Source organism: Panulirus ornatus, chromosome 11 (genome assembly GCF_036320965.1).
Source record: "Panulirus ornatus isolate Po-2019 chromosome 11, ASM3632096v1, whole genome shotgun sequence".
Taxonomy (NCBI): Eukaryota; Metazoa; Arthropoda; class Malacostraca; order Decapoda; family Palinuridae; genus Panulirus; species Panulirus ornatus.
Genome location: NC_092234.1, coordinates 45,307,639 through 45,333,973, shown reverse-complemented (window position 1 = coordinate 45,333,973; position 26,335 = coordinate 45,307,639). Strand labels below are relative to the sequence as shown.

General features: G+C 43.1%; 1 protein-coding gene across 3 annotated transcripts in view; it reads right to left on the bottom strand.

Moving 5' to 3' along the window:
* Window positions 1–25,987, bottom strand: part of LOC139751458 (phenoloxidase-activating factor 2-like) — a 53,230-nt gene extending 27,243 nt beyond the window's left edge. Inside the window, exons 1-4 of one of the 3 annotated variants that reach the window (XM_071666883.1) lie at window positions 25,851–25,987; window positions 15,005–15,324; window positions 6,097–6,281; window positions 4,757–4,905 (exon numbers count right to left, since the gene is read on the bottom strand). In XM_071666883.1, the coding sequence (XP_071522984.1) occupies window positions 4,757–4,905; window positions 6,097–6,281; window positions 15,005–15,317 (647 nt within the window). In that variant the 5' untranslated portion in view covers window positions 15,318–15,324; window positions 25,851–25,987. Of the gene's footprint in view, window positions 1–4,756; window positions 4,906–6,096; window positions 6,282–15,004; window positions 15,325–15,692; window positions 15,944–22,140; window positions 22,276–25,850 lie in introns of those variants that run through there. The other 2 variants (XM_071666884.1, XM_071666885.1) reach the window with 2 other exon arrangements.
* Between the last annotated feature and the right edge of the window lie 348 nt (window positions 25,988–26,335).

Here is a 26,335-nt window from a genome sequence, read left to right as displayed (position 1 = left end):
GGAACACAGAAAGGCCACATCAACTCACATCCACTCTCTAGTTGTCATGTGTAATGCAATGAAACTGCAACCTCCTATCTACAACCAAGCCCCACAGACCTTTTCATGGTTAACCTAGGATGCTTCAGATGCCCTGGGTCAGTCCACTGACAATACATCAACTCCATTATTCCTCATCATTCTAATTCACTATCACTTGTACACGTTTCACCCTCCTGTAAGTTCAGGCTCCAATTACTCAAAATATTTTTCACTCCATCCTTCCATCTCCATTTTGGTCTCACTCTTCTTGTTCCCTCCACTTCTGAGACATATATCCTCTCTGTCAACCTTTTCTCTCTCATTTCTCCAAATGCCCAAACCATTTCAACACACCCTCTTCAGCTCTCTGAACTACACTCTTTTTACCACACATCTCCCTTAACCTTTCATTGCTTGCTCGACCAAACCATCTATTTCTAACGCATCCACTCTCTTCTGCACACCCATTTATAGCACATTCTTCGCAACCATATAATACTGTTGGAACTACTATTCATTCAAGCATACCAATTTTTACCCTCTGAAATAAAATTCTCTCTTTCCACACATTCTTCATTGCTCTGAGAACCTTTGCCCCTCCCCCACCCTATGACCCGCTTCTGCTTCCATGGTTCCATTCGCTCCTAAAGTCCGCTCCCAGATACCTAAACACTTCACTTCCTCCAATTTTTCTCCATTCAAACTTACATCCCAACTTACTTGTCCCTCAACCCTGTTGAACCTAATAACCTTGCCTTTATTCACATTTACTTTAAACTTTCTCCTTTCACACACTTCCAAATTCAGTCACCAACTTCTGCAGTTTCTCACTTGGATCAGCCACCAGTGCAGTATCACTGGTGAACAACAACTGACTCGCTTCCCTTGCCCATAGACTGCATACTTGCCCCTCTCCAACACACTTGCATTTACCTCCCTCACCACCCCATCCATAAATAAATCAAATAACCATAGTGATATCACACACCCCTGCCACAGAACAATCTTCACTTAAAACCATTCACTCTCCTCTCTTCCTATTCGTACACATGCCTTATACCCAACAAAAACTTTTCACTGCTTCTAGCACCTTATCTCACACACCATATACTCTTAAGACCTTCCACAAAGTATCTTTATCAATGCTATCATATGCCTTCTCCAAATCCATATATGCCACATACAAATCCATCTTTTTTCCAAGTATTTCTGACACACATTCCTTAGAGCAAACACCTGATCCACACATCCTCTACCACTTCTGAAACCACACAGTGCCTCCTCAATCTAATGCTCTGTTCATGCATTCACCCTCTCTATCAATACCCTCCCATACAACTTACCAGGTATATTCAACAAACTTGTACCTCTGTAACTTGAAAACTCACCTTTAGCACCTTTGCCTTTATAATACAATGGCATTATACATGCAATCTGGAAATCCTCATGCACTTCACTATGATCCTTACATACAGTGAATATCCTTACCAACCAAATAACTACAGTAACCCCCTTTCTCAATTTCCACTGAAATACCATCCACTCCTGCCGCCTTGCTGCATTCCATCTTCTGCAAAGCTTTCACCACAGTTTCTTCACCAAACCACTCTCCATAACTCTTTCACTTTTTATACCATCCTGACCAGAACAACCTACATCTGCTTCTCACATAACAAACACATTTAAAAAGCCTTCAAAATACTCATTCCATCTCCTCCTCACTTCTTCACTACCTGTCATCACTTCCCCTCTTGCTCCCTTCACCAGTGTTCCCATTGATTCTCTTGTCTTTTGCACATTATTTACCTCCTTCCAAAACGTCCTTTTACTCTCCCTAAATTCTAAAGATACTCTTTCATCCCAACTCTCATTTGCCCTCTTTTTAACCCCTGCTGCTTTCTATTATACATCTCCCAATCATTTGCAATAATTCTAGCAAGAATCATCCGAGTGCCTCTCTCTTCTCTTTCACTAGCAACTTTACTTCTTCATCCTACAATTCACTAACCTTTCTAATCCGCCTACCTCCCACCTCTGCTTGCCACATGCATCTCTCGCACATATTATCACTGCTTCCCTAAATACCTACCATTCCTCATCCACTCCCCTCACTTCATTAGCTCTCACATTTTGCCATTCTACACTCAATCTCTGCTGGTATTTCTTCACACAAGTCTCCTTTCCAAGCTCACTTACTCTCACCACTCTCTTCTCCATGACACTGTTTCCTCTTTTTCAAAAGCCTCTATGAATCTTCACCCTTGCCTTCACAAGATAAAGATCAGACATCCCACTAGCAGCCTGGCATGCCACATTTACATCCAAAAGCCTCCCTTTCACACACCTATCTATTAACATGTAATCAAATAATGCCTCTTGACCATCTCTCCTACTCACATTACTTACCTTCATATTCAAATCACCCATCATCAATACCAGGTCTCATGTACCAAAACTGCTGATGCAATTGCCCATGCTTGTTAAAAAAGATATGAAAAATTATTTCTATAGTATCAGAGAGGTGGGTGTAAGGAATAAACTGAACAAGGATATGGTAAAGTGGACAGGATACAACAGTTTAAAAGAATGTACAAAAGTAGAGAATGTTCAAGGGATGGAAACCTACAAATGTAAGAGTCCTTCCCTGTACAGTGTAGATAATCACAAAACAAAAACTTTCACCACAAAACAGTTACTGAAATATAAAGAACAAATACTTACACATTAAATTTTAGGGAGAATAAAAAGATGTTCTGGAAGGAGGTAAATAAAGTGCATAAGACAAGGGAGCAAATGGGAACTTCAGTGAAGGGCGCAAATGGGGAGGTGATAACAAGTAGTGGTGATGTGAGAAGGAGATGGAGTGAGTATTTTGAAGGTTTGTTGAATGTGTTTGATGATAGAGTGGCAGATATAGGGTGTTTTGGTCGAGGTGGTGTGCAAAGTGAGAGGGTTAGGGAAAATGATTTGGTAAACAGAGAAGAGGTAGTGAAAGCTTTGTGGAAGATGAAAGCCGGCAAGGCAGCAGGTTTGGATGGTATTGCGGTGGAATTTATTAAAAAAGGGGGTGACTGTATTGTTGACTGGTTGGTAAGGTTATTTAATGTATGTATGACTAATGGTAAGGTGCCTGAGGATTGGCGGAATGCGTGCATAGTGCCATTGTACAAAGGCAAAGGGGATAAGAGTGAGTGCTCAAATTACATAGGTATAAGTTTGTTGAGTATTCCTGGTAAATTATATGGGAGGGTATTGATTGAGAGGGTGAAGGCATGTACAGAGCATCAGATTGGGGAAGAGCAGTGTGGTTTCAGAAGTGGTAGAGGATGTGTGGATCAGGTGTTTGCTTTGAAGAATGTATGTGAGAAATACTTAGAAAAGCAAATGGATTTGTATGTAGCATTTATGGATCTGGAGAAGGCATATGATAGAGTTGATAGAGATGCTCTGTGGAAGGTATTAAGAATATATGGTGTGGGAGGAAAGTTGTTAGAAGCAGTGAAAAGTTTTTATCGAGGATGTAAGGCATGTGTACGTGTAGGAAGAGAGGAAAGTGATTGGTTCTCAGTGAATGTAGGTTTGCGGCAGGGGTGTGTGATGTCTCCATGGTTGTTTAATTTGTTTATGGATGGGGTTGTTAGGGAGGTAAATGCAAGAGTTTTGGAAAGAGGGGCAAGTATGAAGTCTGTTGGGGATGAGAGAGCTTGGGAAGTGAGTCAGTTGTTGTTCACTGATGATACAGCGCTGGTGGCTGATTCATGTGAGAAACTGCAGAAGCTGGTGACTGAGTTTGGAAAAGTGTGTGGAAGAAGAAAGTTAAGAGTAAATGTGAATAAGAGCAAGGTTATTAGGTACAGTAGGGTTGAGGGTCAAGTCAATTGGGAGGTGAGTTTGAATGGAGAAAAACTGGAGGAAGTGAAGTGTTTTAGATATCTGGGAGTGGATCTGGCAGCGGATGGAACCATGGAAGCGGAAGTGGATCATAGGGTGGGGGAGGGGGCGAAAATCCTGGGGGCCTTGAAGAATGTGTGGAAGTCGAGAACATTATCTCGGAAAGCAAAAATGGGTATGTTTGAAGGAATAGTGGTTCCAACAATGTTGTATGGTTGCGAGGCGTGGGCTATGGATAGAGTTGTGCGCAGGAGGATGGATGTGCTGGAAATGAGATGTTTGAGGACAATGTGTGGTGTGAGGTGGTTTGATCGAGTGAGTAATGTAAGGGTAAGAGAGATGTGTGGAAATAAAAAGAGCGTGGTTGAGAGAGCAGAAGAGGGTGTTTTGAAGTGGTTTGGGCACATGGAGAGGATGAGTGAGGAAAGATTGACCAAGAGGATATATGTGTCGGAGGTGGAGGGAACAAGGAGAAGAGGGAGACCAAATTGGAGGTGGAAAGATGGAGTGAAAAAGATTTTGTGTGATCGGGGCCTGAACATGCAGGAGAGTGAAAGGAGGGCAAGGAATAGAGTGAATTGGAGCGATGTGGTATACCGGGGTTGACGTGCTGTCAGTGGATTGAATCAAGGCATGTGAAGCGTCTGGGGTAAACCATGGAAAGCTGTGTAGGTATGTATATTTGCGTGTGTGGACATATGTATATGCATGTGTATGGGGGGGGGGGTTTGGGCCATTTCTTTCGTCTGTTTCCTTGCGCTACCTCGCAAACGCAGGAGACAGCGACAAAGTATAATAAAATAATAAAAATATATACTTACACATTCAGGAATTACAGACTTACTTCTGAACATAGTGAGCAGCAGTAAGGACAACTTGAGGGTGGACGAGCGAGGCACCACATATATAAAGATTAGCATTGATTGTACCATGCAATGCTGATGTCATAACAGCCGCCATCCAAGGAAACTCTCCAAATTGTGCCTGCCGGTCCTGGGGATGAAAAACACTTCTGATAGCAAATTATCATTATTACTATTATCATTTGGCCTGCTGAGGCAATACTTATTTTCTTTTTTCACAGGGACAAGATAAAACCTGTTTTTTCAAAAAGGCATATGGACCTCCATTATGGATGGATACTTCTGATAATACACCTCTTTTCTGTAGCACTGAGTAACTGATATAAAGCAAAAACCATGCCATACTTGAGGTCACCTTGGAAAGGGAAATGAAGTTCCTTGATGAGATTGTACTTTTTTCATCCATTAACAAAGAAACAGCTTTACTGAAGCTGACTTTCCATTCTCTCTGGCCCATTCACTCATACACATATATACATAAATGCCCATACACGCACATATACATACATATGCACATACATATTAACATATACATACATATACATACACAGATATATACATATTTACACATGTACATATTCGTACTTCTTTGCCTTCATCCATTCCCAGCACTAACCCGCCCCACAGGAAACTGCATCACTTCCCCTTGCTTTAGCGAGGTAGCGCCAGGAAAACAGACAAGGGAAAGTGCATCGAGATGTAATTGGCATCATAATGGATGAGGTTACAGGTAAAAGAAAGATCATTTCTGGAATGAAGAAAGAGGGTAGGTGATACGACAGAACCTGAGAAACATTGAATGACTAAAGAAGCATACTTTTGGGGAAAAAGTAGTCACTCATCTTTTTAAGGGAGTTATATAATTAAGACCTGCTTGAAGAAAAGAAAATTAAATGAGCAAATGAGTAAAAACCTACCTTTCAAAACCCTTAATTGCAGCAGCTGCTTCAAGAAATTATTCTGAATAAATACTTCAAACATAATGTAAAGGCAAAGATTCAAGTATTCAGCAGAACACACTTCAGTGAAATCAGCCACTTGTGCTGATTTCTTATTAAATATGTTTAACTATGAAGGTAAGATACCACTTAATGGATAATCATTATATATGGTCATCTACCAAAATCAAACAGCCTTAATTACTACTACTGCCACAACAAGAGCTCTCCCTTGTTAATGTTCCCACCACAACATAGGCACCCATCTTCAGCAAATTACTAAAGACTACATGAGCCCTCACACTCACTAGCAAGTGTTACTTCTACATCAAAGCACTCACCTTCTCCAGCAAGTGTTCTCAGACCACAACAAAAGTACTCACTGTAAAGCCCTCAAAGGTGGCTCCAACACCTCTAGGGTGGCGTACACCACAGCGAGGAATGTAGGGCTCTGGAGTCTGGGTTGTTGGAGTTGGAGAAAAAGCACTGACACAGCAGACATCCTCAGGAACGGGGCAGAACTGGTTCATCCGAACATTCACCACCGCAAGCAGCCCTCCATCAGGAGCTGTCAGTAGAACAGAGTTGGTCTTAACTGTCTACCTCATATAATCACAAGTACAAAATTTGTCTACAGAAGGAAGGGACTATACAAAACAAGGGCAGTAACAGGATCCCTTCCTACCCTCTGATGCTCCAAGCACACGAAACAGTGGTTGAGAAAGAGATCCTGGTAGTGATCCCTGTATTTTACGAGATTGTAAAAAGCAAGGGAGGGAGTAGAGTTTAAAGGGGCACCTGAGAGATATATGTATGAGACATTCAGTTTTAGTGCCAAACTTTACGAGTTCAAATGATGTTTGGGTGTAGAAGCTTCCCAGGTTCAAACTGAATGAAGGAGTGTTCCCATCTTAAGAGAATCAAGATGAAGCTTTATCTCATCTGTCTCCTTTTAAGGAGACCCAATTTGTAAGCCAGTGACGGGATAACAGTGAATTGAACAGGTGCAGTAAATCAGTGAATGGAAGTGCAGCACTGCCAAAGGGGATGTGTAATTCTTATTTTTAGTGTAACCAAAAGGCAACAACCTAGCAACTGGATATCTAAATTCTCCACAGGCTGTAGAATAATCTAGTAACCTTCAAGTAATTGCTGCTAAGAGTTACTTTAGGGGATAAGGATAATCTAAGGATCTCTAGTTCCGACTGAACCAGAAATGAACAGTAAGGATACCAGTTATAGGAATATACCACGATCAGTCAGTCAAAACAATACCGGCAAAGCGAAGACTAGAGATAAAAGTGAAAAAAAGACTAGACATGAAAACACCTGACACTTAATGTTTAGAGATGATAGAGAAGAACAGGAACACTATTTAGGAGAGGAGATCTAAGTGATACCAAATCAGAAGAAAGATAAAGAATCCAATAATAAGGCAAAGTCTGATGTACTGGAGGATGTGCAATCGAGAAAAATTTGATGACTCTGTTGGACAAGAAACTCCTGAAGCATTGCCAGGAGACTTTCAAATAGAGGAAAGGACAAAAGTGCACAATGAATCTAATGGAATAATATCAAAAGTTGATCAGGAAAAAAAGTGATAACAGTAGAAATCAGGGAAGATTAGAAGCAAATATGGAAATGATCAAGAGTGATGACAGTAAAGGAGAGGAACACAGACCCAAGAAGATAATACAGAAGTGCTTTGGAAATGGAGTGAAAAGGTTGAAAGAGTAATATCCTTTGCTAGATATGAAGCAATCAAGGTAGTATATGGGCTAGCTGATGGAAGGATTAGAAAAGTACACAGAATACAGGACCAATGCTTGTTGGCCAAAGAGGTTATACAGAAGGCTGGAGAAACAGAGGCTGACACTGCTATACTGAGGGATCTTGCTGAAAAGTGGGTGGCATAAAATTTAGAAAGATCAATATGGCAGGAGGTTGATAGAAATAAATCACAGATCATTTTTGGTTTGGAAGATCATACACGAAACAAGCAAAAAGGAGAAAGAAGGATGAAATTCATATCAAAAGAGTGCTGAAGGTTTAGGGATTGCCAGAAGCAACTTCTGTGATGAAGGAAAGAAAAATAAGAAGTTATAACCAATACGAAAGGGGGCGACCAGTTATGGTTACATGTGACTGAGTTATCTAGCCAGGAAAGACAGAAAAGCTAATAACCTAATTGGCATGGTGGAATTCAGTATGATATTCATTAATTGTGATAGATCTATGGAAGAGAGGGAGAAAAGGAAAAGAGTGATCAAAAACAAAAAGCTAGAGATGCAATGTGTGGCAAGAACATGGAGCAGTCCAGCTAGAACTGCAGACAGGGAAGAAGTGTTAGGAGATGGCAATGTCAGATTGAAAGTAATGTAATCAGATGTGGATGGGTTAACAATTAGTGGTAAAGAACTGGAATTTAGGGATTGTGTAAGGGAAAATGTACCTGATATCATACGAGCAATGGAAATTATGCATGGGAGGCAGGTGGTAAGGACAAGGATATGTGAAGACTTTTGCTGTAGCTACCCCTTGGATGGGAGTTCCCGGAGGGAACAGACATCAGAAATAGATACACTTATAGATGGACAGATTGGTGGAAACTAAGCTTACCAAAGAGAAAAGCTCTAACCTGCTCTGCCAAGTAGGGTACATAACAAGAAAGGAAAGCAAAGGTAAGGGAGGGGGAAGATTAACCCTCTTAATAAAAGAGAGCCTGAAGATGACCCATTCACACAATACATAATGGGAATAGTAGCTGCTGGGAAAAAGAGCACTGTGATGTTATTATTTAATCAAAAAACTGTCACGAACTGGAAAAAATACGCAATGATAATAATGAAGGAACAATCAGGGTGGTACATGTTACAGTGAAGCACACTTCTTAAGAGATGGTAAACTACTTATAATGGGGGATTTCAATTATATAGAAACAGAAGGAGGGAATTTGATTTCTCATGGCAACAGGGAATCATGATGTTTTAGAGCACATACAGGAAAATTTCCTCCACCATCATGTTACAGTGGAAACTGGGATGACATGATCTAATACACTATCTTAACCACACCTCATTTTCACTCATGTGATACATCATATATGATACACCAGTTGGAAAGTTTGATCATGTAATGCACAAGTTTGAATACATGATAAAAGGGCTTTAAAAGAGCAAAAGTGAGAGAAAATAAAAAAAACAGCAAAAGTGAGACAAAAAATAAAAGAGGATAAAAAATTGTGGAAACTACACAAATCTCAATAATTTCTAAGGTAATGCAGATTGGGAAATGGAATTCAGTATCCAGAAACCATGGCATTATGTTGAGAGGTTCTGAAAATTTTAGTCAGGAGGTAGAGGTATGGGTACCCCAAATCTCAAATACAAGGGGAATAGTAAAAAAAAAAGGAATAATTTAATGAAAGATGTGATAATGCAAAGGAGCTTCGAGATGTGTTGTGGTGAAGATATAGACTGTACTCTAGCAAGCTAACACTGGCAAGTTATAAGTAAGCATCAAACGAGTACAGCAGGAAAATAAACTTTGAAAAGAAAATTGTAGACAAGGTAGCTGAAAATCCAAAACTCATCCATAAATTCATCAGGAACCAGTTGTCAGTTAAGGAGCAGCAAAGCAGGATAAGGGAATCAAAGGGAAATACTGTAGATGGTGGTATAAGGATATGTGAAGAATTGAGTATTAGTTCTAAAGTGTTTTCACGGTTGAAGACAATAAAAAAGATATTAACAATATCAAAAGGACTTGATCCTTACAAGACTCATGGTCCTAATGAAATTTCATCATACGTGCCAAAGAGATGAGCAGATATGCCTGAGAGGGCAGTGGAATTACTAGTCAAGATGTCACTAGAAACAGGCATGGGGCCAAGGGAATGGGAAAGGGGCAAAAGTCATACCAATATTCACAAAAGGAATCTAGGAACAGGTACTGAACTACAGACCAGTCTCACTAACTAGTGTAATATGTAAGATTCTGGAAAAGATTATTAAAAACCAAATGAAAGACTTTCTGTGGAGGAGAGATTTATAAGTGAGAGATAGCATGGTTTTAGAGAAAGAAGATCATGTGTAATGAACCTCTTAAGAATTTTACGAGAGAGAGCAAAGTCCTCAACAAGTGGACTGTTTCTGGAATACCACAAGGCATCTGACACTGTACCCCACGACATAGGGGACCATATATGAAGCTGAATTACCAAGCCTAAATATTGGGGAAATTCTTCACTGGATGGAAGATTATTTCAGTGGTAGGGACACATGCCAGAGTAACCTTTCTGAAATGAGTCGAGTTGGTTAGCAAAGTGCCACAGGATTCGGTTCTGGGACCATTACTTTTCTTGATCAACATTAGTAACCTGAATATGTTTGCCAATGATGCAAAAGTCATGAAGGAAGTGAAAAGCAAAAAGGATTGCATCAGCTTACAAATGGACCTAAAAAGACTCGGAAGTTGGTCTGAAACATGGTTGTTGAAATTCAACTCTAGCTAATGCAAAGTAAAGAGGATGGGACAAAGCGAAAGACAGCCTTAATTTATTATTACTTAACGTAAACTTCAAGGCTGTGCGTGTGATAAAGACTTGGGAGTAGACATGGTCCCCTGCAGGTCACAAGAGTCCCATATTTGGAGAAAAGCTAAGGAGACAAACTGTATGCTGGCGAATGACTCGACAGAGGGTATCGAATCCTACCTGAATATGTTTGCAGAAGATGCAAAAGTCATGAGGGAAATGAAAGCAAAAAAGGATTTCATCTGCTTACAAGGGGACCTAAACACCTAACACCCCTTCTCTTTCTTCCACAACACCATTACAAACACCCCAACTACACAAAATTCACCAATATCCCCCTCAAAAAAAAAAAAAAAATTCAACATCCATCCTCTACAAAACCATAACTAACACCACTACAACGCCAACAGCCCCCTACTAAACACAACCTACCATCATCAGGAAAACTTTCACATCACTTCTACCATACCCTGGTCCCTAACGCCAACCAAACCACTATCACGCCCCACCAGCAAAAACCCCACCTCCACCATCACTACCATTCCACCTCCACAAACCCACCACCACCATTCCCACAACACCACTCTTAACAGCCCCCCAACAACCAACACATCCACCAACACCCCACTCCCACAACGAAGGGTAATTTACCCGTCAGGTTCAGCACTGTCAAGTGATCTTACTGGGGGTGTGTGTGTGACTTTGTGAACAATCATATGACTGTGTACAGCAGGTGTAGTAGTAGTAGTAGAAGTAGTAGTAGTAAGAGTAATTGCAGTATTATGAATTCTAAATCTAATACTACTACTAGCACTAACACCACGTAATATTATTATTATACTGAACTGAAAATGTGTCCACATTATGTGTGTGTGTGTGTAAAGAAAGTCACCCATGAACTCCCATCGTTAAGAACATGTGGACACTAACCATTCCCATTGTTGCCTACCTAAGAAGTACCCTCCTTTACATGGCCTACTAACCACCCCCCCTAGCCAACGTAAACAACAGGGGTCTACTGGACAAAAGGGTCATGCAAGGTCATCCTCGGTCCCTCGTAATTACCAAAGACTACAGAAGTCCTTGCTTAAATCATAAGTTAACTATTGACAGCCAAAGTCAACCTGCAGACTCGATGCATATCCTAGTCATAACGAGTTTAGTCGCGTCACCGAATGAGATAATTGGTCGTTTCCTACCACAATGAGGCAAGTGGAACTTCGACTTCCTTACATATACCCCAGACTCCTGCTGGAGTTTTGGCCTCATTTCTTTTTTTTTCTTATCGAGCTAACAATGATGTGGACATGTGCACCTGCGGACATGGTGTGCACACTCCGGAGAATATATATATATATATAAAAAACGCGCGCTCTTCCTTAATGTTGGACTGACAATGAGAACATTAATATATTTTTTTTTCCACTTCTAAGAATTTCATGCATGCGCGTGCACAAGAATTTCCCGTGTATGAGCTCACCACATTCCAGGAAAACAGGTAAAACCACATGTCCACCGAAGTGTGTTGGCTGCAGCATGACCCCCCTATGCCTCTTAGCCTGTTTATTCTCTCTCTCTCTCTCTCTCTCTCTCTCTCTCTCTCTCTCTCTCTCTCTCTCTCTCTCTCTCTCTCGTCCACATACCCCAACTCGACCCTAACACACCCTTCTTCGTTCGCCATATCGGGCAAGTAAATGGCTCCGAAAAGCTTTCCATGCCAAATACGCTTCGCCCGGAGATTTCTCACAACTGCTGGCCTCGCCAGGAACCAGAAGCCCCTCCCCATGGAAGACTGTAGGGGAGGTCCAAACTCTCCCCACGGAATGGTGTAGGGGAGGTCAGAAATCTCCCCACAGAAAGCTGTAGGGAGGTCAGAAATCTCCCCACAGAAAGGTGTAGGGGAGGTCAGAAATCTCCCCACAGAAAGCTGTAAGGGAGACCAGAAATCTCCCCACAGAAAGGTGTAGGGGAGGTCAGAAATGTCCCCACAGAAAGGTGTCGGGGAGGTCAGAAATCTCCCCACAGAAAGTTGTAGGGGAGGTCCGAAATCTCCCCACAGAAAGCTGTAGGGAAGGTCCGAAATCTCCCCATAGAAAGCTGTAGGGGAGGTCCGAAATCTCCCCACAGAAAGGTGTAGGAGAGGTCCGAAATCTCCCCACAGAAAGGTGTAGGGGAGGTCAGGAATCTCCCCACAGAAAGCTGTAAGGGAGATCAGAAATCTCCCCACAGAAAGGTGTAGGGAAGGTCCGAAATCTCCCCACAAAAAGGTGTCGGGGAGGTCCGAAATCTCCCCACAGAAAGGTGTAGGAGAGGTCCGAAATCTCCCCACAGAAAGGTGTAGGGGAGGTCAGAAATCTCCCCACAGAAAGCTGTAAGGGAGATCAGAAATCTCCCCACAGAAAGGTGTAGGGAAGGTCCGAAATCTCCCCACAGAAAGGTGTAAGGGAGGTCAGAAATCTCCCCACAGAAAGGTGTAGGGGAGGTCAGAAATCTCCCCACAGAAAGGTGTAGGGGAGGTCAGAAATCTCCCCACAGAAAGGTGTAGGGGAGGTCAGAAATCTCCCCACGGAAAGGTGTAGGGGAGCTCAGAAATCTCCCCACAGAAAGGTGTAGGGGAGGTCAGAAATCTCCCCACAGAAGACTGTAGGAGAGGTGGGTGGTGGTGGTCTGCTTGGGGTGTGCATAGATGGGGGAGGCCGGGGCACTGGAAATGAAAAAACATACACATCTCAGGTCATGGGTCTGGGCTGAGAAGAGGTCACGGTCATGACCCAAGACCTTGGGAAGTGATGCGCGCTGAAGCTCGAGAAGATGGGAGTTAAGGAAGTGACCCCCAGTCTTCCGGCTACCAGTGACACCTAACGGAAACAAACAGAAGTTTACTTCATGATGATAACTTCAGCTTCTAGTGTGTGTGTGTGTGTGTGTGTGTCCTCATCCAAATTACTATCAACAGCAACTGTTACAATCTAAACAACTTCAGTTCTAATACAAGTCGTCTTAAAGTGTGCCACATAACCTCATACACAAATGATGGCTGGGCCCTCCACACACACACACACACACACACACACACACACACACACACACATCGGTCCCGCCCCAGACTCGCACACACACTCAACAAACATCAAAGTCACCCATGTGTTACGAGTGCGTTTCTCTTTTTTTTTTTCTTTCTATCTTTCCCAAAATCGTTTTCTTTCGTTCTCTCTCATACTACAGTCATTTTTATTATGACTATCACTAGTATTATTAGTAGTACTAATACATTCCAATGACTTTCTCAAAGAGGGTACATGCACCTAAAACTAACCTGTCATATACCTAAAACCTAAGGTCATGTACCTAAAACCTAAGGTCATGCACCTAAAACTCACCTAAGGTCATGTACCTAAAACCTAAGGTCATGCACCTAAAACTCACCTAAGGTCATGTACCTAAAACCTAAGGTCATGCACCTAAAACTTAAGGTCATGTACCTAAAACCTAAGGTCATATACCTAAAACCTAAAGGCCTGTCTACACGAGCGGGCCTGATCGGCGGGTTTGCCCGTTAACGAGCAAATTCTGGCGGGCCTGCCCGTGAATGTTGTCCACACGACCGAAGTGATGAACAGCCGGGCCTGCCCGTGAATGTTGTCCACACGACCGAAGTGATGAACAGCCGGGCCTGCCCGACGATGTTGCCAGTAGCGGATGGAGTGCGGTACGAGAACCATGGTGCCTAGCATTGTCAAGAAAAAGATTTTGTGCTCTATGATAATAGCTTTGTGTCTCAAGAAGAAAAAGAAGAAAAGGATATGGTGTAAAGATTGGTGAAAGAAAAGAAGTATGTTTGGAAGCACTGCAAAAATACTTCATGAACTACAAAGTAGTGAGGAACACGACTTCAGAAATTACCTGAGGATGAGTGTAAGCATTTTTTTACATCTCGTTATCAAAGGTGGAGCCCATACATAGTGAAGAAAGACACAGTTATGAGAAACAGCATTACAGCTGAAGCTCGTCTGGAAGCAACTCTGCGATTTTTAGCAAGTGGGTCAACTTATTCAGCTTCACATTCCATAAACATGGATTCTTACGATGAAGGTCAAATCAAAGTACTAGTAAGTGCTTTAGACCGAAAAATTGTGGGTGGCTCACTAGAGTTCTCCTGGGCTGCCATCGTTAAATGTTCACTGTGCTACTATGCCGTGGGATGAAGGCCCGCTGTGGGTTCACGATATTATCTTGCGTCTGGCAGGGTAGAAACTCCAGCTACCGGGCACCAGTTCAGTGATTTCGCTAGGCGTGCTTTCGGGCAATTTGATCGTTTGCCCGTCAAATATGCCCGTTAACGGGCAAGCCCGCCGATCAGGCCCGCTCGTGTAGACAGGCCTTAAGGCCATATACCTAAAACCTAAGGTCATGTACCTAAAACGTAAGGCCATATACCTAAAACCTGAAAGGTCATATACCTAAAACGTAAGTCCATATACCTAAAACCTAAGGTCATGTACCTAAAACGTAAGGCCATATACCTAAAACCTAAGGTCATATACCTAAAACGTAAGTCCATATACCTAAAACCTAAGGTCATGTACCTAAAACCTAAGGTCATGTACCTAAAACGTAAGGCCATGTACCTAAAACGTAAGGCCATGTACCTAAAACCTAAAAGGTCATGCACCTAAAACGTAAGGCCATATACCTAAAACCTAAGGTCATATACCTAAAACCTAAGGCCATGCACCTAAAACCTAAGGTATCCTTACCTGCTGTGACCAGGTTATCTTGGCACTCCCACCATGGGACGCAAACGCAGCCATCGCCCGTCACTGGAGGCTGGGCCTCTGTTGTGCCTGTCCCCGGGTTTGGGATGGTGATGGGGTTGGATGGGGTCGTAAGGCTGTCGCAGTCGGAGGCATCGCTCCCAATAGCCGAGGCCTCCAGCAGACAGAGGAGCAGGTCGTCCGCTACTTCGCTCACGTCGGTCTGTCGCTTCACACGGGGTTGTGCGGCCGCCGGTCCTGCCTGGGCCACGCCCACGCCCCACAGCAGAACCATACACGCCCACGCTCGGAACATCCTAGGACTGATGGGGTATTCATGGTGAACATAAATATTGAGAATATCTGGAGTAAATACATAATATTTGTCTTACGTCACACACACACACACACAAACGTGTTTAATTTGAATTTCCAACCATATAATAACTCGCCCACTCCAAGCAACTGGAAGAAGATACGGTTTTCCTATAGACACTCAACTGACTTCTGTGGGGTGTCGGGCTCGACTTCGCACAGGTTCGAATCCCAGTCGCGGGAGTCGGTCCACCGTGCCACCCACAGCTGCTCACCAAATGCAGGTGGTGAAACCCCCTCTGGAGTAGTCATATAAATCTATGTTCTATGTACGGTTATCTTACACTATGTTACGTCAGCTCAGCGGATTATAAACCTCAAAAGAGTTGCCAAGGCTTGACGAGAGGGTGGTAAAGTCGTGGACGAGGAGGGGGGAGGGTCGTATCGTACCGCCGTGCTCAACACTCGTACCGTCGTACTCAGTGGTCGTACCGCCTGTACTCAGTGGTCGTATCGTCGTACTCAGTGGTCGTACCGTTGTACTCAGTGGTCGTACCGTCGTACTCAGTGGTCGTACCGATCGTACTCAGTGGTCGTATCGTCGTACTCAGTGGTCGTACCGTCGTGCTGAAGGGATTAATCAAATTCATTTTTCTCCTGAGTGTTGCCAGCTGCTCAAGAATGTTTGCTTGGGTGACCGTCTGTGTTCCTCCCTCCCAATCCCCTCCTCTCCCCCAACCCTTCCTCCTCCCCAACTGGAGAGAGGTTATCTCACACGACTTACATATACAATATACATACCCAGTCTGAGGTATGCACACACACACACACACACACACACACACACACACACACACACACACACACACACGGGTTCGAAAAATGGGTGCGGCTCTAGGCAGGGGCCCCACAGGCATCCTAGGTGTTCATCCAAATCCCTCAGTAAGGGCTGGCTAATAAAATAGGCACCTGGATACAGAGGCGTGGCTGTGTGTACAAGGAACAAGTACAGATGTGGTACACACTTACGAGAGAAGGGGCACCACTCACACTCACACACTCACACACACACACACACACACACACACACACGTGGCCTCTGGACCATCAAAAAAAACTATACCATAACGACCCGAAGGTTTCCGCTGAGACAATACGTGATCACCTGCATTTGTGACGCGTACAATCCTCCCCGACTCTAAAAGCCAGCAGGATTCTCAGTGACGCTGAGCCAAGACGGAAGGAGGGGAGCTCAGGGTAAGGTCTGGGGGTAGGAGGAGGAGAGGAAGAGATGGGGGGGGGGGGTCTCCCCGAAGGTTTGTCAGCCTTTACCTCCCACCACATGCTTAGGAGGAGGAGAAGGAGGAGGAGGAAGAGAAGAAGGAGGAGGAGGAGGAGGAGGAGGAGGTGGGAGAGGAGGAGGAGAGGGGAAAGACCCGTTCGTTCGTTCGTCCGTTCTCTGCCACCACCTCGACAGCCGTGAACATTTAAGTATTCTGCTGGTGTCGGCTGCCTCTTCCTGCTCAGTGTGACACTGCTGAAGGTCTACCACCGCTACTGCAACTTCCCGTCACCTCCTGCCATCAGAGATCCCCCGTCCAGGGGTTGCAGTTTGACACCACATACCTCATCGGATCCCACACACACGCCCTCGAGACGGAATACTACAAAAATCGTCATTTTACATTTTTTTTTTTTAGCTTACTGTTTGCATTTTGGCTTTAAACGGTCAGACCTTCTCTTCAGTAATTCGATACACAACTATCATCAGCCAGTGACACAAGATCAGACTTTCGATAAAGCCAAAGGTAAACGAATTTCGTATAAAATAACCATTGCTGTAAAAGAATCTAAAAGATCAATTGTTTGCTGGGTCGTCTAGGTGAAAGAATGGAATATAATGGAAGAGTAGAATGATGGGAAACATGATGGGGATGATAATGTGAGACGATGAACAGACCGCGAAACATCTTTTAAAATAACTTATGATATAATCTAGTTCGTAAAAGAGACAGACACGCCATTACACCTTATGCACAATCTCTTCTTCGAAGGCAGCCAAAGGTGCCCCGATACATGAATATTAAAGTCACACTCCAAACAGATGGGCCGTTCTAAGTCATCCACAGAATGATAAAACATTATAGACACTTATAAGAAATATTAAGACAGAAAAAGTCTGCGAATATGGCAACAGCGAGACGACACTACCATGGTTTAAACAATTTTTTTTCCGTAAAAAAAAAAAAGAACGCTTCCAATACGAATTTCAAAGTTAAACAAATCTTCACAGAAAACTTTTTTTTCATCAGGAAGAATGCAGTAAGTTAACATTACGTGACAGAGATGACTAGCAAAATCAGTTCTTGGGACCATGAAAAAAATACGTGTGTATTTCTTTCTTACGAGATGGCAACTTGACTTATTTCCGCTTAAACGAATTGTGTACAAAGCTTGTGCTTGGACGTCGATGGACATGTTTGCATACATACATACATGCATGTTAGTGGACCCACCAGGAGGATATGATGCAAATGCCTGCCTCTCCCCACATACTGGCTCTGTCTGCTTCAGTTGTTCTGTACAACTTAAATACCGCCAACTCCTCACACTTCCTCCTCTGTATGTATGTATGTATGTATGTATGTATGTATATATTTCTATCACTTCGATGGTTCAAAGGGAAAGGAATAAATTGGTCCAGCGATGGCAACTGGGATACAAAATATACGAAACAGATGAAGGTTGATGGTGTATATGAAACAAAGAGGAGGGGGTGGGTGTTGGTGTATACCTACCCCCCCCCAAGCAAATCCTGTCCCGACCTCCCCCTTCTCCAATAACCTACATACCCCTACTACTCAACACCCTCCCCTCCACCACCTAAATAACCAGCCACCAACCAGCCACCTCCCTCATTCTGTGCCCCTTCAACTACTACCTCAGGAGACCCAAACAGGTCATGAAAATGAACTACCTAATGCCTGCCTGCCTTGTGACATCTTTTAGAACACAGACTTCATTATAACACTCCCTTCCATCCCCCCCAGCCATTACCCTTGCCTAACCCCACGGCTCATCTCTCTAGCCAAAGCCACCTATAACCCATGTTGACTCCAATAAGGTCTTCAGTCATCAGACGTTCCTTTCCCCCAAAAAAAAAAAAAATATAGTCACTCCCAAAAACTTAAACCCTCCCAAATTTTGGAGGACCCCACGGGGCTACAAGATATTATACTCACTGCAAAACTTAAGCCCTCCCAAATTTTGGAGGACCCCACCGGCTAAAACATATTATAGTCACTGCAAAACTTAAACCCTCCCAAATTTTGGAGGACCCCACGGGGCTAAAAAAAAAATATATATAAGAATTAACGACATATAAAAGCAAATTCTATGCATCCCACATCATTGTCGTTGGATACCGGTATAATGGCTACGTTGGACAAAATGTTTTGTGTCCAGTGTTTATGAGTGACGGTTGGGCAATATCGTGTGGTGGTGGCAGCAGCAGCAGGTCCCAGACTGCTTGTGGGGCGGGTTTAAGAATGAAAGCTGGGTCAGGGACGTGTGTTGGATATGTCCATCAGAGGAAACATTGCCTAGCTAACGAGTCTTAAAAAGACTTTAGGTAAGTAACGGTGGTTAGCGTGTATAAAACCCTAAGGGGCAGATATTCCCACCCTACCACGCCATGGCTGGGTCACCATCCCTAGGTCACGTGCACCATCTTCATCCCCCCCGGCACGTGCACCATCTTCTCCCCCGTCACGTGCACCATCTCCCCCCGTCACGTGCACCATCTTCCCCCCCGGCACCTGCACCATCTTCTCCCCCGTCACGTGCACCATCTCCCCCCGCGTCACGTGCACCATCTTCCCCCCCCCCCGGCACGTGCACTATCTTCCCCGTAACGTGCACCATCTCCCCCCCCCCGTCACGTGCACCATCCACGTGCACAGCTCAAGGGCACAGGGAGTGAACTTTGTTGTCACCTTCGCTAACCTGGTGTATATAAGGTCACACGCACGCGCACCTCGTATTCACATTAACTGTAATTGGCATTCTACCTGGCAATTGCGCACCAACATTCCAACTACGTCCCACGAATACATTAACTATTTCCAGCCTGCCTGATTGGCTGGTTCGTTTGGCTAACTAGCCTTTCAGCTTTTCGACTCCCGGAGCCATCTACGAGTTACATAACCATCAACCTACAATCTTTGCCATGGCATCATATCTACCCATGAGTGATTCCCGGCTCGTGATTAAAGTCTATAATCATCGAACATATTAGCTACATCCACCTGTAATTGCAGATCCCCAACGGCCTAATTCACCACACAGATTCACACACATGAACATACACTCCCACGAGCCTTCCATTCATTATCATGCTTCAGCATGGGAGCACATAGGGCCACATACATATAAATAACATATACAATCGCACAACATATGCCTATAAAGGCAAACACATACATGCAAGCAAAAACATTTTTTTTTTCCACAACCCCAGCAACGGGAGTTCTGAGTTGACATTAAGAGAGGGGTCGATTCTTCCAGTATTATGGTTATTCAAATATATTCGCTGGAATTAGTATATGTTCCACCAGTGGTGATCATAAAAATAAAACCATGCTCGGTTAGGTAAGGTATTTCAAGTAGGATAGCCACTTGATCTATGTTATAATAAAATCATGCTAGGTTAGGTAAAGTTTCTTAAGTAGGATTGCCACTTGATCTATCGTATAATAAAATCATGCTAGGTTAGGTAAAGTTTCTTAAGTAGGATTGCCACTTGATCTATCGTATAATAAAATCATGCTAGGTTAGGTAAGGTTTCTTAAGTAGGATTGCCACTTGATCTATCTTACAATAAAATCATGCTAGGTTAGGTAAGGTTTCTTAAGTAGGACTGCCACTTGATCTATCGTATAATAAAATCATGCTAGGTTAGGTAAGGTATTTCAAGTAGGATTGCCACTTGATCTATCGTATAATAAAATCATGCTAGGTTAGGTAAGGTATTTCAAGTAGGACTGCCACTTGATCTATCGTATAATAAAATCATGCTAAGTTAGGTAAGGCATTTCAAGTAGGATTGCCACTTGATCTTACAATAAAATCATGCTAGGTTAGGTAAGGTATTTCAAGTAGGATTGCCACTTGATCTACCTTACAATAAAATCATGCTAGGTTAGGTAAGGTTTCTTAAGTAGGATTGCCACTTGATCTATCTTACAATAAAATCATGCTATGTTAGGTAAGGTTTCTTAAGTAGGTCTGCCACTTGATCTATCTTATAATAAAATCATGCTAGGTTAGGTAAGGTTTCTTAAGTAGGTCTGCCACTTGATCTACCTTATAATAAACATACCATGACCAAGTTAACATTCCTTAAATAGATAGCTGCAGGTGGAACCAGAGTTCTACACTAACGCGTCCTTAAGGTAGAACAAGGCGTCGTTACCTGTGGACTTTAGAAAGGTACCACACCTTACCTACATAACATGGGAATTCCGCTGTAACTGGAAAATCCGGTCCTCAAGGATTCATGATAGTGCTACACTTATCTAATGTCCCCCCCCAAACACACGACCCCCCCCCACACACACGACCCCCCCACACACACACGACTCCCTCCCCCCCACCCCAACCACACCCTCTACTATCTCGGGGGAAAACTCAATTACATCAACTTCACCAGGCGGGATTTACTACAATGGATCCATCCTGGAAATTACCCCCCCGGTGAAGGCCAACCAACCCTAGCTGACGTGAGGCATAGGTGTCATCTGCTGCAGGAGGGAGGATCTCCTGCTGGAGGAGGGAGGATCTCCTGCTGCAGGAGGGAGGATCTCCTGCTGGAGGAGGGAGGATCTCCTGCTGGCAGGAGGGAGGATCTCCTGCTGCAGGAGGGAGGATCTCCTGCAGGAGGAGGGAGGATCTCCTGCTGGAGGAGGGAGGAGGAGGAGGAGGTGAGGTAACATCGACTGGTGGACCATTTGGTCATCGTTAAGCTAACGTGGTGCAGTCTTGTAGAACTGCCTTAACTACAAGTCTTCGCTACTACCATAGGCATAATAACCCTGCTATCTGTATAATACTTTGAGTCATGAATAATATTGTTTATTTATTAAGGTCCTAAAAGATGGAGGTGAACTTGGGCAGGAGGGGAGGAGGTAACGTAAGAGGAAAACACAGGAGACATCAACTCATCCCTTTCCACCCGGTAGTTCAACCCCAGAACAGTGGCTACGGGTAATAATAATACCAACTATAAATACAGCAACACCCTTACCCAAATACAGTCGTAAACAATAACAAATCAATAATCCCCACAGTTACAGTACAGCTGAAATTAAATACAATCATGTATCATTGACGTGGTTCACCGTGAGGTCCACCACAAGACACAAGATTATTCTTAACTGTCGTTGAGACGCGTCATGGGGTCGAACTACACACACACACAGACACACACACACTTGACCTACGACCTCAACCAACCAAGATGCACCTTTGCTTCAACCACTCCCACCACCTCAGTGCTCTAAGCTTACTCCTTGCAGAAGGCACACACGGTAGACTTGGGGGGGCAGGCGACTCAAACCACCACTCGCCTTCCGACTGTCTACAAGGTGAACCAACCATCATACCCAGGTGGGTAATTCCTCCCGAGTCTCACAAGGTTACATTTCTTACCCCTCCATGTTCGAGGGCGGGAAATGGAGACCAACATGGCGATGTCCACGCTTTGGTTTCCATCACGGACAACTTGTAACGGGAATCATAGTCGTAATACTGGGTGGCGAACTTACCTCCTACACTGCAGGCGTTACAGAAAGAACCCCGAGATCGTCGTACGTCCTAAACGAACGACGTCTAGTTGAGAACTGACTACCCTGAGTCAGCCAGTCAGGCTCCGCCGCTCGCTCTGGCCTCCCTCGTTCACCTGGGCTGCCAGATACCTACAAGCCTCCATTTATTGATACTTCTATCTAATATAATATATATATATGTAAATATATATATATTATATATACATATATATATATAAAATATGTGTGTATTTATATAAAGCAGCTAAAATACGAAGAGTAAATATTCTCTTTCGAGATGCTGGCTATAGCTGGCATCAATTCCGAGGAAGGGACAGTAGGTAATAGCCAGGTGTTTGTTGACATGGCCCCACCGCTCAGGACATTATTTGATTTAATTAAGGAACGATCATCGGCTGCAGCCGTGACCCCACGTCAGTGAGGTAAGGCAACCTCATTGTATCATCTCAAACGTGAGGAGACGTGGGATATCACCTGAGGGAGGCCATGTAGACCTTGATATAGGGGTGGGTGTAGGGTCGAGTGGCAGGCTGTCATGGTGGCGTTCTTGGGGGATCACATTCAACTTTTAGTTTTTCCTTTTTTTCGGTATATTCCGGGAGGTATATGCTACGAATAACTATTCTATACATTGACTCGATAGCCATTCACTATTCTTTGATTGTCGTCTTGCCTGGTATCACCATTTTTTCCCTAAGTCTTAGTATTTTGTTTCTAATGTCCTAGTTTTATCTCACTCGTTTTATCCTAAGTTTTTTATGGCCAGTGTGGAAGAAGAAGGCGTCATCCTCCTCCTGCAGCTGTAGGTAATTCAGTGAAGGTTTTATTTGGCTCAGCTTATTAGCAAGGTTGTGCTTTGAAAGCACACAGTATTTTACGGTGGATTTCTTGGTTGTTAGTATAATATGAGGAACCTGTTTACCTTCGTCCACACACTCGTTAGGGATAAAAAATGTCTTGCGATTTATATGTTTCTAAAATGGTTTTAGCACTTTATATATTTTGTTTGAAATATTTTTTGCAGTTCATGTAACTGGATTTTGAAAATGTCTGGTTTGAAGTATTTTTTTTGCAGTTCATGCAACTGGATTTTGAAATGCTTTAAGGTTTATATGTTTCTAAAATGGTTTTAGCACTTCATATATCTGGTTTAAAATATTTTTTGCAGTTCATGCAACTGGATTTTGAAAATGTCTGGCGGTTTATATGTTTCTAAAATGCTTGAGCAGTTCATATATCTGGTTTGAAATATCATTGCAGTTTATATATCAGGAATATAAAATGTCTTGCCATTTATATCTGTGGTTGAAAAGTTCTTGCAGTTTATGTCTCTACTTTGATATATATCTTTGCCGTTTATATCTCGTTAAATATATATTTTGTGGTTCCATCAGGCTAAAAGTACAAGCTAGAATTAAACATGTCTTCAGGCTAATGATTTTGGCACATCTCACATAACACGACTTGGTGAGGATATTCCAAAAAAGGCCCAGTCCTCTGTTCTTAGCGCTACCTTGCTAACGCGGGAAATGGCGATTAGTTTGAAAAAAAAAATATATATATATATATATATATATATATATATATATATATATATATATATATATATATGTTTGGAATGGCATGCAGGTAATGCATGGTAATCCCAATGAATCATAGTGTGGTTATTAGGCGAAGATGAAGGTTACGTTAACTACGACACTTCACACGAGTCATGGGTAAATCCAGATTAAAATTGATTTTGTGTTTTTTTAGGAATAAAGTCAGGCAAGGTCCGGGTCACCTATATTTGAATGACAAAAGAGTTTCGAAGAGAATTATGTTATCGTAACGATTACGCGCCAAAATTAAGCCTAGTAGAGCGACATATGTAGATTATAAACACTCAAAATTCTGGGTTCATTTTCAATTTGATGATATTTCCGTGCTGTTGTGGATTTCTCCAACCATTCGTTGAAACACTGTCTTTTGTGTCGGTTTTACCGTATTTTCATAATGCAATCTCTTCTTAGATTTATCATGTAGTACTTTTTTTTATTTTCATTTATCTAATTCCCTCCTTAAAATCAACAGCTTAGCAAAACTAAAAAGTCATAAAGTAATGTGTGTTTCTGGCAGGTAAAGTGTCTCGAGTGTGGAGGTTGCGATATGAGGGTTTTGTTAAGTGTTGAGGGAATGTTTGTAAATTGAAGAGTTTGGCAGGAAGTGTGGACACACACACACACACACACTCTGTGGGGGTCGGGGGGGGGTGTATTACCTGATGATGTGAATTTGTTTGACGAGTGTGTATGTGTGTGTGTATGTGTATGTGTGGAGGGATGTGTAAGAAAAGGTAGATGAAGACTGAAGCTGGGGTGAACTTTTTTTTTTTGTGGGTAGGTTACTGGTTATGAAGTAGCTTAGAAGGGACGGGGGGGGGGGGGAAGTGCTAAGTATGTACATATATATGTATCATACAAACCTCCAATAGCCAGGATCGAACCCGGGACCCCTGTGCAACAGACGGGAGCGCTACCGCTAGGCTATGAAGGTGCGCGGTTCATAAGCACTTTTGTTCGTGTATATATATATATATATATATATATATATATATATATATATATATATATATATATATATACGAAGGCAAACCGTATATCATGGCCCCATCACTAGCTAAGCCAGCCAAAAACATACCCCTCTCAGGGACCCTGAAATATAACCCATATAAACAGAATCGTCCGCTCCACCTTAAACTTCGCCTCACCTCCCGGGTATACAACCTCTCCACGAACCACGTAGAACCAAGATGGAAACCACACGACACAGAGCCTAGCTGTAGCAAGCAATAAGCAGATTTGGTCTTTAGACTACCCGGATCATTAAGAAAAAAAAAAAAGGTTTAAGATAACATACCAGTTTGGTCAGCTTAGGGGGAAAAAATATACCGAATATGCTAAAAAAAAAAAAGAAATCTAAATTTTCAAAAATAGAAATTTCAAATGTTGGCTACCGGCGACACGTTTTCTTCACCCCGTCATGACAATTCGCAACGTTCCTTTCACTATATATATATGGGTAGAGGCTGGCCACCACCATCAACCTCGGGGAATATATATATATATATATATATATATATATATATATATATATATATATATATATATAAAACGTCTCAGCCACATCACACTTAGCGCCAAATTTAAGTGTCAACTGAGCCTTCGCTCAGATTGTGGTAGTAACACATTCTTCCCTTGCACGTAATGTATATAAACACACACACCACACCACACCGCCACACACCACCACACCGCCACACACCACACCACCACCACACCACCACACACCACACCACAGTCTTACTTTTACGTGGGAGGCGGAGAGAACCATGGTTTGGCTTGTCAAATGTTGGAGATAAATGGTGGTACGTTCGCGGAGGGGAGGGGCGAGGGGGTGGGGGGGTCGAACCCTCGTCTCGCTAAGAGTCTTGTGGAGGGAAGATGAAGGGGGTGGGTGGGTGGGTGGGTGGGGGGGGGCGGAACGCCCGCTTTCCCTAAGAGCACTGCCGCATGCGGCGCCTTCACGGACGCAACGCCGCATGCGTCCAGGTCAAACACCAACCCCCCTCCCCCCTCCCCCCGCTCCTTCTAATGAGTGTCTCCAGCATTTGATCGTGTGATAAACCAGTTCGTCTACAGTTAACTCACCTGTTGAACAGGGTGGTGGTGGTAGAAGCTGTTGTTAAGCAGGCTTCCCTCGGTCACCGCCAGTAACGGTGTCCAGTAAAGCACTGCGTTAAAGGGAAGGCGACCCTCCTACCTTATTTAGCCATGTCGAGTTGCCAGTTACCCTCCCAATGACGTAGTTAATTTCCTACATACACAACCAACCCCAGCTTTTCTCTTCTTTGTGAAACAAATACTTATCAGTTCATTTGGTGTCGTCTTTTTCCTCTAAGTACATTAGTGAAATTAGACGAAATTAGACAAAGATTGGAAAAATATATGATGTAGGTTCACCATGCAGAGCGATGGGAAAGAGAAGAAAAAAAAAATTGATGTTGGCTACGCTTGATCGTTATTTGTCTCGATTGGTAACGCTGGTGCCAAGATGGCGGAGGCGCGTTCATGAATGAACAAAAAGTTGCCGAAACTCAGAAGAAAAAAAACGATTTGAGAATGATAGCGTTCTA